The sequence below is a fragment of the Ruditapes philippinarum genome, unplaced genomic scaffold (assembly GCF_026571515.1).
Source record: "Ruditapes philippinarum isolate M1 unplaced genomic scaffold, ASM2657151v2 ctg2842_1_1_1_1, whole genome shotgun sequence".
Classification (NCBI taxonomy): domain Eukaryota; kingdom Metazoa; phylum Mollusca; class Bivalvia; order Venerida; family Veneridae; genus Ruditapes; species Ruditapes philippinarum.
This window is the reverse complement of record NW_026863484.1, coordinates 123,240-142,719: the sequence shown is the minus strand read 5'-3', so window position 1 is coordinate 142,719 and position 19,480 is coordinate 123,240. Positions and strand designations below refer to the sequence as shown.

Sequence of the window (19,480 nt, the reverse complement as noted above, 5' to 3'; positions counted from 1 at the left end):
TCACATAGTGATTGGTCATCACTAGTAGATGACCCCTATTGATTTTGGGGTCACTAGGTCAAAGGTCAAGGTCACAGGGACCTTAAATGTCAAAATGGTTGCCGCTGATTATCTTGAAAAGTATGTATCACAAAGTCTTCATATTTCACACAGTGATTGGTCATAACTAGTAGATGACCCCTATTGATTTTGGGGTCACTAGGTCAAAGGTCAAGGTCACAGGGGCCTTAAATGTAAAAAGGGTTTCCGCTGATAATCTTGAAAAGTATGTATCACAAAGTCTTCATATTTCACATACTGATTGGTCATCACTAGCAGATGACCCCTATTGATTTTGGGGTCACTAGGTCAAAGGTCAAGGTCACAGGGACCTTAAAATGTCAAAAGGGTTTCCGCTGATTATCTTGAAAAGTATTTATCACAAAGTCTTCATATTTCACATAATGATTGGTCATAACTAGTAGATGACACCTATTAATTTTGGGGTCACTAGGTTTAAGGTCAAGGTCACAGGGGCCTTAAATATCAAAAGGGTTTTAGCTGATTATCTTGAAAAGTATTCATCACAAAGTCTTCATATTTCACATAGTGATTGGTCATCACTAGTAGATGACCCCTATTGATTTTGGGGTCACTAGGTCAAAGGTCAAGGTCACAGGGGCCTTAAATGTCAATATGGTTTCCGCTGATTATCTTGAAAAAGTATGTATCACAAAGTCTTCATATTTCACATAGTGATTGGTCATCACTAGTAGATGACCCCTATTGATTTTGGGGTCACAAGGTCAAGGTCACAGGGACCTTAAATGTCAAAATGGTTGCCGCTGATTATCTTGAAAAGAATGTATCACAAAGTCTTCATATTTCACACAGTGATTGGTCATAACTAGTAGATGACCCCTATTGATTTTGGGGTCACTAGGTCAAAGTTCAAGGTCACAGGGGACTTAAATGTCAAAAGGGTTTCCGCTGATAATCTTGAAAAGTATGTATCACAAAGTCTTCATATTTCACATACTGATTTGTCATCACTAGCAGATGACCCCTATTGATTTTGGGGTCACTAGGTCAAAGGTCAAGGTCACAGGGACCTTAAAATGTCAAAATGGTTTCCGCTGATTATCTTGAAAAGTATTTATCACAAAGTCTTCATATTTCACATAATGATTGGTCATAACTAGTAGATGACACCTATTAATTTTGGGGTCACTAGGTTTAAGGTCAAGGTCACAGGGGCCTTAAATGTCAAAAGGGTTTTAGCTGATTATCTTGAAAAGTATTCATCACAGTCTTCATATTTCACCTAGTTATTGGTCATAAGTAGTAGATGACCTCTAACGATTTAGGGGTCATTAGGTCAAAGGTCAATGTCACATGGGCCTTAAATTTCAAAATGGTTTCTGTTGATTTTTCCATAATTGAACACTTCCATGTACCCATTTTTGGCAAGTTTCTGTAATAAAATTACCAATTATGTGAGTCAATTGCTAGAAAGGGGGGTATATGTGTCGTTCGACATTCTAATCTTGTTGTTAATATAATTCATAAATTTTGCATATTAACTATGGGCTTGTAGGATGCCCTCGGCCTACATATACTTTTTGACAAGAAAAATAAAATAATATGAAACTTGCCAAACCTGTAAAAACATATAGACATGAAATCCCTATAATATATACAAATTATTTCAGTGATGAGATTGGATGGTTCTGTGCCGGTGAAATACGGTCTACGGTTAAACATGGATGAGAAATACAAGGCATTAAAGAAGGAGCTTAGTAAATTAGCCGACATATCGCCCGAACAAATACTGCTTGTAGAAATAGTTGGTCCTGTTGTCAAGGTATGTAAATGTCCATGTTGTTTACATATTCCTCTACCAGTAAAGCGAAAAAGTCACCATATTACTATAACAGTGTAAGTGTGACGTAAAACACACTAACAATAGGGGACTAGTCATGCATTCATAGTAAACTTGCTGTTTTTAAACTCCCTCTACCTAGTATTTTATAAGAATTTTTTTTTATGCCCCCAAAAAGTGGGAGCATATAGCGTTGCACTTGTCCGTACGTCTGTCCGTCCGTACGTCCAAAATCTTGTGAACGCAACTCCTCTTAAACCGGATGGCAGATTTTGCTTAAACTTTCAAGGATGATCAACCTTAATGTGTAGATGGTAGTAAAGGAAGGAATTTTTGCTGCGACCAAATTTAACTGAATTATGGCCCTTTGTTGATTTTTTCACTATAAACCATATAGAAATTTTGTGAACGCAACTCCTCTTAAACTGGATGGCAGATTTTGCTTAAACTTCCAGGGATGAACAACCTTAATGTGTAGATGGTAGTTAAGGAAGAAATTTTTGCTGCGACCAAATTTAACAGAATTATGGCCCTTTGTTGATTTTTTCACTATATACCATATATAAGTTGTCAGTTTTTTATTTTGAATCTGGAAGTTGAATATTTGATGACTCTATCTAGTGGTTAAGGTGTCTTATTTTGATCCTACTAAAAATTGTAGGTGAGAGTTATACTTGGTGATGATTGTGTTTCCTAATATGACACTAATACCGGTAACCTCCAGGAAGAAGACGGCAGACCATTTCATATACACTTCAAACTTCTGTCATAAATAAGCTCAAATTAATATGTTGAGACTTACTTATTACGTGTGACTTACATGTATGGCATAGAAAACCCCATTTGACAGATGAAATGAAAACAAAACAAAGAATTATTGAAACTCTTATTTATTAAAGGATTAACCATTTCTATTTGACATACATGGACATAGGCTTATATTCAAATTACAATATTTGTTTAAAACAGCTTGCCTTTAAATTCATGCTTATTTTCATGTTTATGTAGAAAGTGTCTCAATAGTAAAAATTGTCTAGCTGCATGTTATGGATTGTGTATTATTAATTTTGGGATATCAACATAAATATTGAAACTTTGTCAGCCAAGAGTATAACATCTGGTCAGACAGCTTAGATGTACAGGCTAACCTGGCTCTATACTGTTAGCAAAGGTTAATTACTTTGGTTACAGCAGAGTAAGGGCTAAATATAGTTTTCTTTAATTTTGATTTTAGGCAATAGAGGATATTGAATGAGTGTAGGTTTAATACTATATTTATTGAACGAGTTGAATAAAATCATATTATGCGAGCCTCTGGCGAGCATAATATTGTTTTATTCAACAAGTTCAATAAATGTAGTATTGAATCTACACGAATATGATATTCTATTTATCACATATATAAAATAAGAACAGTAAAGTGTTATCAAGAGTTATTTTTCTTTGACGCACCTATAGTGTAACGCTAACATTAGCGCGCTTTAACGCTATGTTTATGTAGCGCAAATGACGTGACGTCAAAGTGTTATTACACTAGTGTAATATTGTCTAGTGTAATACCGTTTTTATTAAATGGCTTTATTACACTCCTGCGCCGCGGTTTATGTGATAAATGTAAATAACAAAATTTGGATAGAAATTATTATCCTGTCCAAACTCTATTACTTCTACAGGAGAACATCTTCCATATATCCTGCCGGAACTTTCTATTCATAAATGAATAAATGACTGGATTAGCAGCGTTGTTAATGAAGTATAGGTAGAATATTATAACTGTTTTTTTCTCCAGTGCCTTATGGCGTAATCAAAACATTGGTAAAAAATTGCCATATAATTTATACACTGTTTTTTTAATGCATTGCATTAAGCCTTTTTGTTGTTTTGAATGTGAGCTGACCTATTTTTCATTGGCCCAAAGGGCTTGTTTTCTGGATTGGCCCTGCTGAAAGTTATGGTTGCATTATTGGTACTTGGGAATGGCTTAAGTCTCTGATTGGCGTGGTTTATTGTAAGATGGTCATTGTGACACAATGTCATTCTTGATTTCAACCAATGGAATGTTAGGTTGCATCCCACTTCTTGCCATTCCATTTGATTTAGAAAACAATGAGTTTCTATGGTGACAGTTATCTTCCTGTTTATGATTTGGAGTGCTGGATGACGTTGTAGAGTTTTCTACAATTTTTATAGTAATAACTTGTTCATCAGCTTTCTTTGTCACAAATTTTGTTCTTTTGAAGTGATTCTTCATAGTATTAAGTCTTGTTGTTAAAAAATTTTTATGCTGCATTCCTTGGTTACTGGTATTAATTTTCAGCATATTTGGTCGTTCACTTTTGGAAAAACCAACAAATGGTAACACTGTTGTTCCTTGTCCAATTTGCTTTGATTGTGATGAAGATAGCCCTGTGGAATTGTGAATTCTTGTAGAATGTCTGTAAACCATTGCAAATATAAGCATATACAGGACTATTATTGTTAAGATTAATAGTCCAAATAGCGATGTAACAATTTGCCAGTACAGGAATAGACTGTCCACTGATATTAGCTGATCGTTAGGCATGCAGACGTCCATGTTGATAAGCCCACCCTCTTCAGTCTCCATGTAAGTGCCGACTCCCAGCATTGGCGGAACACCGAGGGCGATCCCTGTCACCATAGTTACCAGAATCATTGTCATAGTAACATTTTTGCTTCCATCTTGATGAGTCTTCTTGTACACTAGCAGAAACCTGTCCAAAGCTATAGCAGCTAAAATCATGGCCGACGAGATAATGGCCCAGTTGCGCATTAATTCCCATAATTTACAAATCAGGTCGCTTTTGAATTCAAACAGCCATTCTTTTAATAACGTTCCTGGGATAACAATGATACAGGCAATCAGGTCTATAATCGCCAGTGTTAACACGAGATACGTTGATGTACGTTTTTTTACCGTCCGGGAAAATACCAGAATAACGAGAATGTTACCAATGACACCTATGATCCCAATTAGGGACAGAATAATGGTCAAAGGTCGCAGAACAAACAGCCGACTTTTCCGAACTCTGTCCCATAAACAGTCAAGAGCACAGTCGTCATTCCAGTCCCAGGGGTCTGTGTAGTTCAATTGCTCTTCATAAAATGTAGGTGAAGTTGTCATGGCAACAATCGCTGTATCCTGTATAAAAAGAAAAAATGTTCAACTTTTACCCACACTACTGGCATGCGAGCAGTTCCCGTACAAAAATCATAGTTACTTAATCATTATTTTTTATTACGCTCACTCACCAATATTTGAATGTTACACATCAATATTCGGCTCGTCACACAAATCATGGAAATTCCATCATGTTCTAAACATAGAATAACCCTTACTTATGAGGCCTCATATGGGGGTACCGAAATTATCCATTATTTTGTTAATGAAAAGAAGTAGTTCCCGTACATAAAATCTAACCCATTATAATTATACAATTTTATTATATCGGACCTATTTTTCATTTACAATTTTGAACAGACCATTATCTAAGAGTAAATAGATGTAATTCAGGAAATAGAGCGTAGACTAAACGCGGGTATCTATTACCCGGTTACCGTTACCCTACGCATTTCATATGCAGTAACATGCTTGTATGCATGATATTTTACGCATCAAAGCCACAAAATTATTATTTATAGTAATATTGGTCAACATTCTGATAATTAAACAATTTTTCAATCTCATTGCCTACTTATTTGTAAACAGGTGGTATTAGTGGAAAACCCTTTAACAAGCCTCACGTGTAAGTATTGTTGCGCATGCGCGCAAGGACGGAATCCCCCAGAGAAAACAAGGTCACGTTTTGACGACGCACAGGTGAAAGTGATTTAAAATGAGACTTTATATACGTACTGCCGAACTGACAATTAGATTTTGTCTCGTTTATGTATTTGCTTGATTTGAAATGAATTTTTGAAGAATGCAAGTAAAAATCAAGCGTTTAAATGAAAAATACGGGTACTGCTTCTGTACGGGAACTGCTCGCATGCCAGTAAATACGTTAAACTGAGTTGTCTATCTCTTATAATCAGCACAAAGTACTCATAGTTTTTAGGCAAAATTTTGAAATAAAACTGACTGAAAGGCAAACAATGAAATAAAAACTGACTGAAAGGCAAACAATGAAATAGAAATTGACTGAAAGGCAAACAATGTAAACTATGCATATCTTGTTTTGCACTGTCACATAGGTAAATTCAGTTGCTGCCCTCAACTTAAATAAAAAATATTAAATTGAACCTAATTGTGATAAAAAAAGTTTTATAGTTGATCTAAAACTAGGTTCATATTCTTTTACTATATAGAAATAATATTATACTAACATGAAATCTGTTTTAAATGGTTAAAGATGGTTAATTGTTGTAATTGAATATAGAAATAAACTTTAATTTATCATTCAAGTAGTGATTGAAATGTGTAATTTCCTATGTTTCCTAAATTATTTTAATTTATTTAATGAATAAATGAAAAAAATATTTATTTTAGTATATTTTTTTTATATACGAAAAATGACAAAATGTTGTTGTTTTTCAAATATAATTCCTAAAAATTGTTAATCTATTTAAATAAAAAAAAAGAAAAATGATAAAAATGTGATTTTCTGGTTATTTCAAAATTTGACCTAGCCTTTTCATATTTTATGCATCTTTCTATTCTTTTCTTTTCCTTAGAATTTCTAGGTGCTTGGTGGTTTGTCAAGGAACAAATTGGGTAAAATAATACACATGTACATAAAAATATTTTTCTGTGATAAAAAAAAGTATGATTTAATTTGAAGTTGTGCTGGTTTGAAAAAAAGTTATTTCATAGTTTTGCACCAAAACTATAAGGAAATGCATTAAATTGGTTATTTTATTTTATTAATTGTAGAAGTTTATTTTATTGCAAGGTTGATCATGCACTCTTTAATTATACTGACAAAATTGATCTAATCTGCGCTGTATTGCAAAAATTAATTTAATGAAATACAATGAAATCTGCAAACCTGATATTTCCTTCCAAATTATCCACTGTTAAGTTGATCATTCTTTTGTAAGATTTGTCATGAGGCTGTGGAGGAAAGTTGTTGAGTTTTGATTGAAGTTTAGGCCAAGCTTATTAAGATTTTGTAAGCTTTGGTTCTTGTGTCAACAAATTCTGTATATATAACTTTTCTTTGTAATGATCTTCTTGGACTTGGGGGGAAATTTGTAAAAAAGGTACAATTAAAAAATTGATTTGTGCATAATAACAGTTGTTAGTTTTTAGATAAAAGATATATTGAAAAATAATAGAAGCAGGCATAATTTTCATTGAATTTCATGAATAAAAGATGCATTAAATGACTACAAATGAAGAAACAGTAAGAGTATCACTATCCATAATTATTTTCACAATTTTTACAAAGAATTTAAGGAGGGGCGTCCGTGGGCGAGTGGTTAAGGTTGTTGACTTCAAACCACTTGCCCCTCACCACTGTGAGTTCGAATCCCTAAAGGGACTTTGGATTCTTTCATGTGAGGAAGCTATCCAGCTAGCTTACGGAACGTCTGTGGTTCTACTCAGGTGCCTGTTCGTGCCTGAAATAATGCACAGAAGGGCACCTGAGGTTTTCCTCCACCAGTAAAGCTGAAACGTTATGATATGACCTATACTGTGTCAATGTGAAGTAAAACCCAATACAAAACAAACAAAGAATTTAAAAAAAAAAAAAAAAACTTTTTAAGCTTCCTACTAAATCTGTACAATCTATTACTTGCAATTCATTACGTAAATGAAATGTTTATAAATTAATTTTGTTTAAACTAATAGAAAAAAAATTGTTTCCCATTTTTTATGATATGTCTATAGTTTTTTTTTTCTGTGATAAGATACCAAAAATTAAAAAAAATCAGAAATAAGAAAAATATGATAGCATTTTTGAGGCATGAAAAGAAAGAAAAGAAAAAAAGAAGAAAAAATTCTACATAAAACATGTAATTATATTTTTGTGGCCTTACTCAGTACTCAGTTTCCAATCTATGAATGATAAATGGAGAGTTTCTGAAAGTCTGAAAGTGCTATGATATTACAGATGTCATTTATGCCAAGTGCATACACCTTATAAGGTCATATAGGTCAGATATGATTGACAGGTTGACCATATTAACTCTGATTGTTTTCCTTGTATAGATCTGACCATATGGTGCAGCTTTCTGTTAGCAGTTTATACAGATATAAACATCATGATGAGATAATATTGTGATCATTTACTGATAGGACATTATTTTATGGCACAAATTAACAGTATCTCTAAAACAGAAAGAAAAAATATTTTAGAGCATTTTTTTATGGCACAAATTAACAGTATCTCAAAAACAAAAAGAAAAAATATTTTAGGGCATTATTTTATGGCACAAATTAACAGTATCTCAAAAACAAAAAAAAATATATTTTAAATATAGGTATATTTGAACTTCGAGGAGTTTTATAGAATCTTGAAAAAAATGTTTTGTTGATAGAAAGTGGTATATACTGATGTGGTGCCATGATAAGATGGATAAAGGTTGATAATTTGCTTAGAAATAGAATATAATTTAATGAAAAAAACATGGTTCACAATTTGATGTACACATATCACTTATAGTTATAAATGTAGTTTGCAAATTAAGTATTTTTGGAATAAAAATCAAAGTAGAAATTGTTGTAATAAAATTTATGCCTTTTGTGGAAAAAATATTATTTTGGGAGGTGTATATCTGTAAAGTTGTTACCATTTTGTATAGACACAGTAGTAGCAAAATCATGATGAAAAAATAATGTTCTAGCATTAAATATTTCTATCACTGGATTGATAATTGGCTTACAAAGTAAGTGCAAGACATTAATGAAGAAGATTTTTAAGAGCTTTTATCCAATTTTTGAATCTCATGAATTCTTTCATTGCATTAACAGAAAATAAATGGAATCTGATAATTCTTGCTGTAATTTCATGCAATGTCAAGTGAGGTGAACTAATTCCCAATGTTTGCCCATGATTATAATCAAGTATTTCTTATAGATGACTTTGGTTTTATTAAATAATCAATTGATTATGGATATTTCAATTTTTGTTATGAATGGAGTTGAGTCAGTGGGGTTACTTTGATTAGAATAACAGTTGATTCTGTTCTTAGGACTTTGACCATCTGGTGGATAGATTTTCTCTTGTTTTGCTGTATGTCTTGGCTTGAGTTGAGCTTGTTCTGTTGAAAATGGCATATTTAGGTTATGATAATAATGCGATTGTTAGCCAATACAGATGTAGTAAAAATTAAGTAAATCACACAAACCCGAAGTCAATTTATAAACCGTGCATATTCTATTGAATGGCAAAAAAAAGGTTACCAAGACAAGAGATATAAACTGTAATTCTTAAAACATTCTGTCATCTCATGAAAATGATAAATTAAGCAAACTTGTCCTGAAGTATATACATGTATTCAGATTAAAATTGGTTATCATTCTTCTTGTATAAAATTATGCAATATTAATTATTTACCTAACAGCTGTCCTATATAGATGTGTAAATCAAATTTTTGGAACTGAATTAAGTTATATTACAAATTGCATGTCATGTCACATAGATATAAGTTTCCAGGATTTATTTTCTGAATGTCATGATTTCAGATACACAAACACCATTTCTGTCTAAAGTAAGTAAAATGCTTAAAGTCCGATTTGGGAATATTTTTCAATTTTCTAAGTTTTACCTATGTTTTTTGTTCATAGAAACTTCAGATTGAATTTTGAGACAGAACATATCATTTGAAAAATGTAATGCTATGTTAACATGCAGGTATGGTATTGAAGATTCAGATTAAATATATACATGACTGTATTTCTCCTTTCAGACACTGCCACATGATAATCAGAAGGTACGTAACCTGCTAGGTGGCTCCCTCTATGCATATGAACTACCTCCTGTAGAAGATATTGAACCAATCACAGCTGAGGACGAAACTTCGGAGAAAAAATCAAACATTGGTCTTAGTGAAATACAGCGCGGCATATCAAGTATGTAATATTTGATGATATAGTTCTGTTGAATCAATCACTAGCAATGTGTCTGTTACATTTTAATATTTCATCACATACCTGTGCCACTTTTGCAACTCGGTAAAAATGGTATTGCAGGGATGTGCATATATTTTGACATGTAAAAATGATATTGCAGGGATGTGCTAATATTTTGACATGTAAAAAATTAATGGTATTGCAGGATGTGCATATATTTTGACATGACCTCAGAGGCTCACATAATACAAATTTATTCAACTCATTCAATAAATTCAGTTCTGAACCTACACATATTTAATATCCTCTATATCAACAATGTTTCAGTAGCTTAAATGCATATCTTGCATATTTGCATATCTCCTAATGGTTTGTGTCGTGACGCCTCTTATTCAAGCAAGGAGCAACAGAAAAGGAAAATATAAATCTCATCACCATTTATAATTATAAATTAATCAAAGGAAGTCACAACGAAATTATTATTGTTAACATCAATAATGTCATTTCATTTGTTTACATGATAATTGTTACTAATAATACAATTTCTTCACTTCCATACTTTGTATGAAGAGACTTAAACATGTTAATACTCTGTAATATCATATAACATATCATATCATCATGGGAATCAGTCAAAATGTTGGTAAAGTTAGTAAATCAATTCAAATGTTCTTGTTTTAAACTAGAAAATGTCATCAAACCAAGTACAAAATAATTGACACAATTCATTTTAGTTAAAAAAAATGAATTTTTTTGATTGAAAAAATTTATTGATTGTTTTCATCTTCAGAAAAACCAACTGCAGCAAATGGACATATAGGGCGATTACAGCCAGCACTAAATGGTTTAGATCGTGGGAGTAATTCGGCAACAAGTACCCCCACCCACTCTCGTAACAACAGCAGTACGAGTCTTAACATGAGTATGAACAGTAGTGTTAGTTTAGAATCGGGACAAAAATCGGTCGGTGACGTGTTCAGTGGATTTGTAATAGCTGTGCATAGGAAAATGGTAAATGTTTATCTAACTTGATGAAGTTATAACTCTTTTAATTCAAGTAAAGTAGTACAAGAAAGAAATAAATTTTACATATAATAAAAAAATAGTGCTTAATTTTGGGAAAATCTGTTAAGAATATTCAATAAGTTATGCTAACAGATTAAACATAATATTAATTGTTAACCCAAGATTCAATTTTTCTTATATTAGTTTGTGAATACTGTTAAAATTTTTATTTTTAAAACTAATTATAATTTGTATGAAGCATACGAAAACAATTAACATTGACCCTGCTGAATTTCTGAAATGGTCTAGTCCAGTTTTCATGTCACTATTCGGGATGTCAAGATTAAAATAAGTTAGCCAACAGTATAGAGTCTGGTCAGACTTCAGGGATGTGCAAGCTGGCCTGGCTCTTTACTGGTGACAAACACTAATGATTTTTGACTTCATTAGGGTAAGGATTAAAAAATAATTAGAAAACATGTAACGATTTTTTTCCAGACATTGATGGACTTGTACTTCCTGTCATCACAAAAGACCCGCCCTAGTTTGTTTGGCACGCCCATTATTTTGCCATGTGATGAGAAAGCGTCCAATCAGGATCTGTATGAGTTTATATGGAAACAAGTTGCTAGAATAGTCAGTCCCCTTCCCCCGTCAGAGGCCAAACTGTCCAACCATGCTCTTGACTGGTAAATAAAGCCTTTATGATTTTATATAGATTATATTTCTTTTCAGGTACAATGCCTGTATATATTTTTTTCTCACTCTTAGTGTTTTCATTTTATGAAAATTTGAATTAAATGAAAGGTAATTTGATCATTTTCTCACCCAACATCAGAGGTTCTCGTGTTGTTTCAAAAATACATGTAGAAACAGAAATAAACATATAAAAAGTGAAACAGAAATAAACATATAAAAAGTGAACAATATTTATTTCCTACGTTTCCCAGAAACCTATTTTAATACATGTATGTCATGTATATAAATGTATATTATGTCCAAATTTACAATACTAGACACAAAAAGTGTGAAGATAATGTACATGTATAGATAAATATAAATAAATCATATTTTCATTACAGTGATGATAGTCTGGGTTATGAGTACCCATTCACACTGAAAGTAGTTCAAAAAGATGGCTTCACATGTGCCTGGTGTCCTTGGTACAGGTAAGTTGAAGGTCATAATTGTAAGTAGGTCCAAACCCGTCAGGGGCAAGTCGTTGTTTCCTTCAAGAAACTTTACACTCATTGCTCAGTACTGGTTGGTTCCAGGAATGGATTCGAAAGTATGTCTATAAGCTTATAGCTTCCTACACAATCAAACTAAAATAAATTCTGTATAAATTAAAATAAGTAGGTCAGTAGGTCATTGATAAAAAAAGTGAATACAAAATTACAGAATAATATCTAAGATAATTATTATGAATTAGTTAGATTAAGTTAATGTCAAATTATCTAACTCTCACCCTTTTGAGGTATTCTGATCTGTTCATCATTGAAAAGTGGATTTTTCATTATAACAACAAGTATTTTTGCATATCTGACTAGTGTTTCTGTTAGTTTTACCCTGGCCCGAAATTTCAGCAAGCTTCGGTAACGCCCAATGGGCAGAGTACTCAAAGGACGGATATTCCAATTTGAACCTTGACATGTGACAGATGTTATTAATTATAATATTACCAATTTCTTGCAGTTTTTCATGTGTCTTGAATGTACAAAATCTAGATCTGTTGAAAAAAATTTAAGGCCATATGTGAGAATGAATATCCTAAAAACACAAGTACTGTAAATTCTGTCCTTGATTATTTATTTACCAAGTTTTATGTTATTTAAATGCTAAACTTGAAAAAAAAATTTTTTTAAACAAGTTATACAATTTATTTTCAGGTTTTGTCGGGGCTGCAATATAGTATGTAATACGGAAAAATTCAATTTTGGTAGTTCATTTATTGCTGTAGATTGGGAACCAACTGCTTTACATCTTAGGTACCAGACCACATGTGAACGGGTAAGTTATCTCGGTCAATGCTTTCCTTTCTTTCAATGATTTATCAAATGGATACATATCATTGTTAGACTGAATGAATCGTATCTCTTGACATTTTCCCAAATGATTGCAAGAAAATTTTAATATTTGTCAGTTGATGGTTATGCACAGATAATAATTATTCTGACCTAGAGGTCAAGGTCACTAAGGTTATGGTCAAGGCAATATTTTAGCAAAAGAAATTGATACTGTTTTTGTCCAGCTGGTCTGTTTGTCTGTCTGCAGACGCACATAACCTTGGCCATAACATATTTTTTACTGAAATTTGACATTTGTCTCTAATTGACCTTGACCTTCAAGGTCAAGACATTTAAAATGATTAAAATTTTAATGTAATTTTCTTAACAAGTAATAAAGTTTGGACAGGGAAAGAGAATTCATGGTTTGCCAACACACAGAACACACATATTTATTTATCTAATTCCAGTTTTTCGAGGAAAATCCGAGTGTTGCTGAGAGTAGAAAGAAGCAGACGGAACCAATTGACCTTGACACCTGTTTACAGGCATTCACAAAGGAGGAGGAGCTAGGGGAGGATGAACTGTACTATTGTTCTAAATGCAAAAAACACTGCCTTGCTTCAAAGAAACTAGATATTTGGAGACTTCCTTCTGTTCTTGTAAGTGCTGGTACTGTTGGAAGTTGTCTGATAACCAAAGAGAAGTTGTTTGGGAGTTTTATGCCGCCATTTAGGGGGTGGGTGAGATAAAGATTTGATCTTGTCTGAATGTCCCCAAGTTCTGTTGTCATACTGCTAGACTGATACAAAAAAAAGAGTTGAATGTGGGAAATCCATGTTCAATTGACATATTTCTGTGTTTTTCATTGGAATTAAAAAAAAATGTAATGAAAATGTATAAATGAATAAAGACATTTTATGCATTCACTTTTCAAATAATCATGTAAGTTCTAATTTATTTGAACTAATACAATCATCTTTTTTGCAGGAGATAATTTATGACAAGAACATAATTAATCCAAAAGCTTATTGAATTATTATTTTTGAATTCTCTGAGTGAGGTGATAAACTGTTATAATATTTCTATTTCTTTATTTCAGATTGTAAATTTGAAAAGATTTCAATTTTTAAATGGAAGGTGGGTGAAATCGCACAAAATAGTCAATTTTCCCTTAGTAGATTTCGACCCGTCGTGTTACTTAGCCCCACGTAAACATTCCTTATGCAACTGTGGTATCCAAGGCAACAACCAATCAGAAATCAGTCCACATGGAGATGGTCTAGCCGTGCCAAATACAGAGAATGATGTCTCTTGTATCTGTGATAAAAATGATCCAGGTTTGTGTGAAATTTCTTTCCATTTTATTATACATAATGACCTCATTTTATTATACATAATGAATGAATACTGCAAAATCACTATTATTTGTGGGGCACTAATTTTCGTGGTTTTCATGGAGAGGTCAATCCACGAATTTAATGACCAACGGAATTTCCGTTCATCTGCTGTAAGATTATTTTGCATCACATAATTTACATTTTACCTTTTTGAAAATAAACAGTCAGAAAATGTTTGGACAAAATTAAGTGAATTCACAGTATTCCTTTACCTGTTCTAAGGTAACTTTGTTATAGTTGAATGTATATGGAATTCTCTGTGGTGCATTGATTAAGGTTTTAACATTCAAGGTTTCAACATTCAAATAAGTTTTCCCTGATCATTCCTATTTGAATCTTACAAGGGACTTTCAGCTCAAAACTTAACCAGGTGAGAAAACTGCTTACATACAAAGTTCAAGGTCAGTGGTTTAACTTGTATAACTGCTTACATACATACACTTAACAAGTAAATCTGTGTCTGTTTGAAACAAGAAAAAATGCTTAAGTTTAATACACAAAAATATTGTGCACAGATAATCATTTTTAAAAGAAAATATGTTTTTTTTAGTGGAGAGATTTTTAAAACCATTATCTTAAACATCCTATAGAAACCTTTTATCATGTATATTAAATATTAATCAAAACAATCATAAATTTTAAATTTCTGACTTTGCTGTTAAAACATGAATTCGCAAAATAAATCAGGAAGGTTTTCTTTTTCAAATTAAAGATTATGTGAATATTAAGTGATTTACCGTGCTTTGGAGAAATACAGACTGTTATATGTAATTCGGCTTCGTCAAATTCCTTTGATTTACAGAAATAAGTGGGGGTTTTTTTGTAAATAAATAAATTTGCATCATTGTTCAAGAAATACAACATTATTATCCCCCCTTTTAACACAGAGTCTGTATCACCGTCCAGAAGAAAAGATGATGGAGCGATTGAGGAGATGAAACATTCCAAGAAATGTGCTGAGAATAGTTTCCCTAGCAACACTTCCAATTGTCATAGCAACAACAATGCTACATGTAAAACTAAAGGTTGCTCAAAGTTTGTCTATGATCTATGTGCAATGTCTGTAAGTAACAAATTTTTTCATGTTTTTTTTTTTCCAAATCTAAAACCGATACTGCAAAATATATTTTATCGCTTTGCTTTATAAGAAAAGGAATTTGAATTAAACTGTTTCTGAAACATCCTCATAAATGTCAGTTTAATTACAAATAGTGAAGTTATCTAGATTGGTAACATAATATATGTGGTTCTACTTTCGTGCTTTTCAATACCTAAAATAAATGCACTTTAGTATAACCTGTCAAGTGTCTTGGGAATCAAATTGATATAAGCAATGTTCCTTTAACCCTTAACCTGCTAGTGACAACTAAATCTGTCCGCGTCATGTGACCAATGCAGACCAGGATCAGCTGGCACATCTGTGCTGTCTCATCAATCAATTGTCTGCACTGTTTTTGCTGTTCTGTCATTACTTATTTGGAAAATGACCGTAAAACTGTAATGGTTGTGTCCAGCTTAATTAAAGGAACTCCACTCAGGTCCAAAAGCCTAAATATATAAAATTTAAATTTCTTACTTAGATCAGCTTGAGCCCTTAAACAGAAATAAATGCGAAAGGTAGTTAAGAAAAACACTCAGAAATTTAATTGATAATCTTTTTTTTACACTATTCTTTACCAGAAATGAGTGAAAAGCGTTGCAACTCTGTCATTTTTCATAATCAGAATAATCATTCTGGAAAGACAATTTTGCATAAATGTTATCCGTCTAGACCTATATCAAGTGGAACATAAATTTTGAAAAATTATTTTCAACCTCCTCATGACAAACAACCTCAGTGGAAGTCCCTTTTAAACATGCTGTTAGTAGTGTACAGGTAACTTAATATAGCAGTCAAAAGTATCATTCCTTTTAGCGGCACTGTAATTTTTTTTTTTATTTGACAGTGTCATACGGGTATTCTTGGTGGTGGACATTATGTAGCCTTTGCCAAGAATCCAAATCAGAAATGGTACTGTTATAATGACAGTAGTTGTAAGGTAAGTTATGTGTTTATATATGATATGTAGTCAGTCACTTACAGAGAAATTGGTAATTTCTGGTTAGTCAGTTACTCACAGAAAAATTGGTAATTACTGGTTAGTAATCCAGTTATCCAGGAAAAACTGGTTAGATTGACTGACCATTGAGATAAAACCAAAAATGTGTTGAAATCCACTAAAAAGACACAAACCAAACAATCAAAACAATATTCTAGGTTCTCAATGATAAACTACGGTTTTCTTCCTTGTGCAATTGCCAAAGAACTGTACATTTAGTGTGATTACAAATGTCTAAAACATTTTTGTATTTAAGAAATGATAGTTATTAAAGTATTACTAGTGCTGTTCTCGGTGTAAAAACAAAGTTTTACACTGTTTAATACCTGTGCAGGCTTTACTTTACTAGAGATTCCTGCATCAGATGATTACAACAAGAAGTATTGCTTAGCATGTGAAAAGTATTGCCTAAATTGGGTATTTGCTTTAAACAGTTTTATTGCATGAATAAGAATGCATTTATTTAAAACTCTTTTAAATTCATTAAAATGCTTTGTATAAAGCTTTCTTTATTTCGTGTAAAGCTATAACGGAAGAAATATGCTCATGCTAATGTTTAGTATGGCTGATAAACAATACATGATAATGTCGGTACTTCTATTTTTAGGAGGTTCAAGAGAGCCATCTGGACACAAATGCTGCTTATATTTTATTCTACCAACGGAAAGATATCGACGTTTCTTCCTTTATGCCGGAAATCACTAACAAGGATCCGGACACGCAAGAAATAGACGATGAATTTGAGTCTGATTTTAAACGCCTCTGTGTAATTCAATAGCATAAACAGTTTTATATTAAATTATACCAGATATTTTAATGGGGGCATGCAGATATAATAATTATTTATGAAAATATAATATCATACTTCTTTGTCAGAAATATGTAAAGCCAAAAAAAATCATCACCTTAGTGCAATAATAGGTTAACTCCTATGAAATTATAAAAGGAGTTAACTTATAACTGCACTAAGATGACAAAATAACAATTCGAATCAGGTAGTCCAGTCAAACAAATAATTTGAAAAACAACATATTTAGTATTTTGCGAAAAATATTCTGAAAAGAATTTCATAGGAAATATGGGAAAAAAAAGAAGAAAAAGGAAATCTGACACAATGATTTTCTTGGCATTAGTCGTAAAGTAAAAGCAGATTTAAGTTGCATACAATACACTAATTAACTGTTCAGTGTAACCTGTTTTTACAGACCACCAGGAAAAAAAAGACCTTTGTTAAAAGTTCACTTTTAATTGCAATTTAAAGTCACTTCCACTCAAAAGTAGAATATGCTTTAGATACAGGAAATAACTTCACTCTAAAGTGAAACATGTTCTAGGTACAAAAAGTATAAAATATATTTAACTTACAAAGTGATTAAGAGGCAGACCATTTAAGAGATGTTATTTTACAAAATTACAAAAATTTTAACCAAAAAAAATCCCAAAGAAAATTTGTAAAGAAAATAAGTATTCTCTGTGGATTTTCTGCTTTTCTTTCTTTCTTTTTTTGACAGTAAGTGGGAGGGAGCAGGTTTTTTATTGAATAGAGATGAGGTATTTTTCTTAATACTCTCTGTCAAATTAAGTTTCAATTTAAACGTATCATTCAATCTGTAGCTTCATTTTAAACATTGTGCATTATGATATTACAAGATTTATTTTCAGTTTATGCATAAATCCCTCTCCCCCCACCTAAGGGCTGGACACATTTGCAAACTAGGAGCATAAATAAGTATAATCATACAAATTACAAAATGGAGGGTTGAGGCTGCCATCCCTGCGTGATAGTAAGAGGCAATTAAATTGGTTCAAATTACTGGAGTCTATGCATCTCTTAGCTCCAGCAGGTGAGGTGGTTTTGACCCCTAGTATTGCTTTAAGTTTGTTACATCCAAGCTTAGCCAAAATCATCTTTCCTGTTTCTGTGCCATTTAACCTAAAATGTGTATTGGTGCCCTATAAAACCAAACAAAACAAATAAAAACAAAATGGAAAATGGCCTTTGAAGATTACAAACAATAAAACACATTTATATTCATTAAACATGTACCATGATATAAAAAAAAGCTGAAAATGCTATGAGCTGGTTTTTGTGTTGCCTTGAAAAAGGCGACATATAGGGATTACTTTTGTCGGCGTTGTTGTCGGCGTCCTCTTAAGCTTGTCCGGAGCATATGTCAGTCATTATAAGTCGGATTGACTTCAAACTTGGTATACATGCTTCTTACAATGACCCGAAGTGCAGTGCACAAGAACCGGTACTCTGCACTTCTTATTTTTTGAGTTATTGCCCTTTGTTAATTTTCATACTTTATTTTTGTCCGGGCCATTTCTCCTAAAGTATAAAATCTATGGACTTGAAACTTCATAGGATGATAGATCTCATTAAGAAGAAGTGCAGTGCGCAAGAACTGGTACTCTGCGCTTCTTATTTTTTGAGTTATTGCCCTTTGTTAATTTTCATACTTAATTTTTGTCCAGGCCATTTCTCCTAAAGTATAAAAGCTATGGACATGAAACTTCAGAGGATGATAGATCTCATTAAGAAGAAGTGCAGTGCGCAAGAACTGGTACTCTGTGCTTCTTATTTTTTGAGTATAGCCCTTTGTTAATTTTCATACTTTATTTTTGTCCAGGCCATTTCTCATAAATTATAAAAGCTTAAGACTTGAAACTTAATAGGATGATAGATCTTATTGATAAGAAGTGCATTGCACAGAAACTGCTGCTCTGCATTTCTTATTTTTTGATTTATTGCCCTTTGTTGATTTTCAAAATTCATTTTTGTCCTGGCCATTTCTCCTAAACTATATTGTTCACAAGGCGACACATCCGACTCGTGGAGTTCTAGTTATATAAAATAAAACATTTGAAAATGATTCACTGCTGTAAGTAAATGTTAAATTTTTATTATGCTTTGATTATGCTGTGATCACGTAATACTACTAGTATCCTATGATTTCAACCTGAATAGTTCAATCTGCTGTCCTGGAAACACATTTGGCTTAAAAGCAGTGGTGTACTGTTTGAAAAAAAATATTTTTGATGTTTCTTGTTCTGTTCAGTTCTGATTTTTA

At 32.3% G+C, this 19,480-nt stretch overlaps 1 protein-coding gene across 1 annotated transcript in view; it reads left to right on the top strand.

Annotated features, from left to right (window-relative positions):
- Positions 1-18,510, top strand: part of LOC132722192 (ubiquitin carboxyl-terminal hydrolase 32-like) — a 59,920-nt gene extending 41,410 nt beyond the window's left edge. The window contains exons 21-31 of the mRNA XM_060706641.1: positions 1,692-1,843; positions 9,734-9,896; positions 10,687-10,907; positions 11,400-11,590; positions 11,984-12,070; positions 12,791-12,911; positions 13,378-13,569; positions 14,010-14,247; positions 15,195-15,370; positions 16,254-16,346; positions 17,014-18,510. Of these exons, the coding sequence (XP_060562624.1) occupies positions 1,692-1,843; positions 9,734-9,896; positions 10,687-10,907; positions 11,400-11,590; positions 11,984-12,070; positions 12,791-12,911; positions 13,378-13,569; positions 14,010-14,247; positions 15,195-15,370; positions 16,254-16,346; positions 17,014-17,184 (1,805 nt within the window). The 3' untranslated portion in view covers positions 17,185-18,510. The remainder of the gene's footprint in view (positions 1-1,691; positions 1,844-9,733; positions 9,897-10,686; positions 10,908-11,399; positions 11,591-11,983; positions 12,071-12,790; positions 12,912-13,377; positions 13,570-14,009; positions 14,248-15,194; positions 15,371-16,253; positions 16,347-17,013) is intronic.
- Positions 18,511-19,480: the final 970 nt, after the last annotated feature.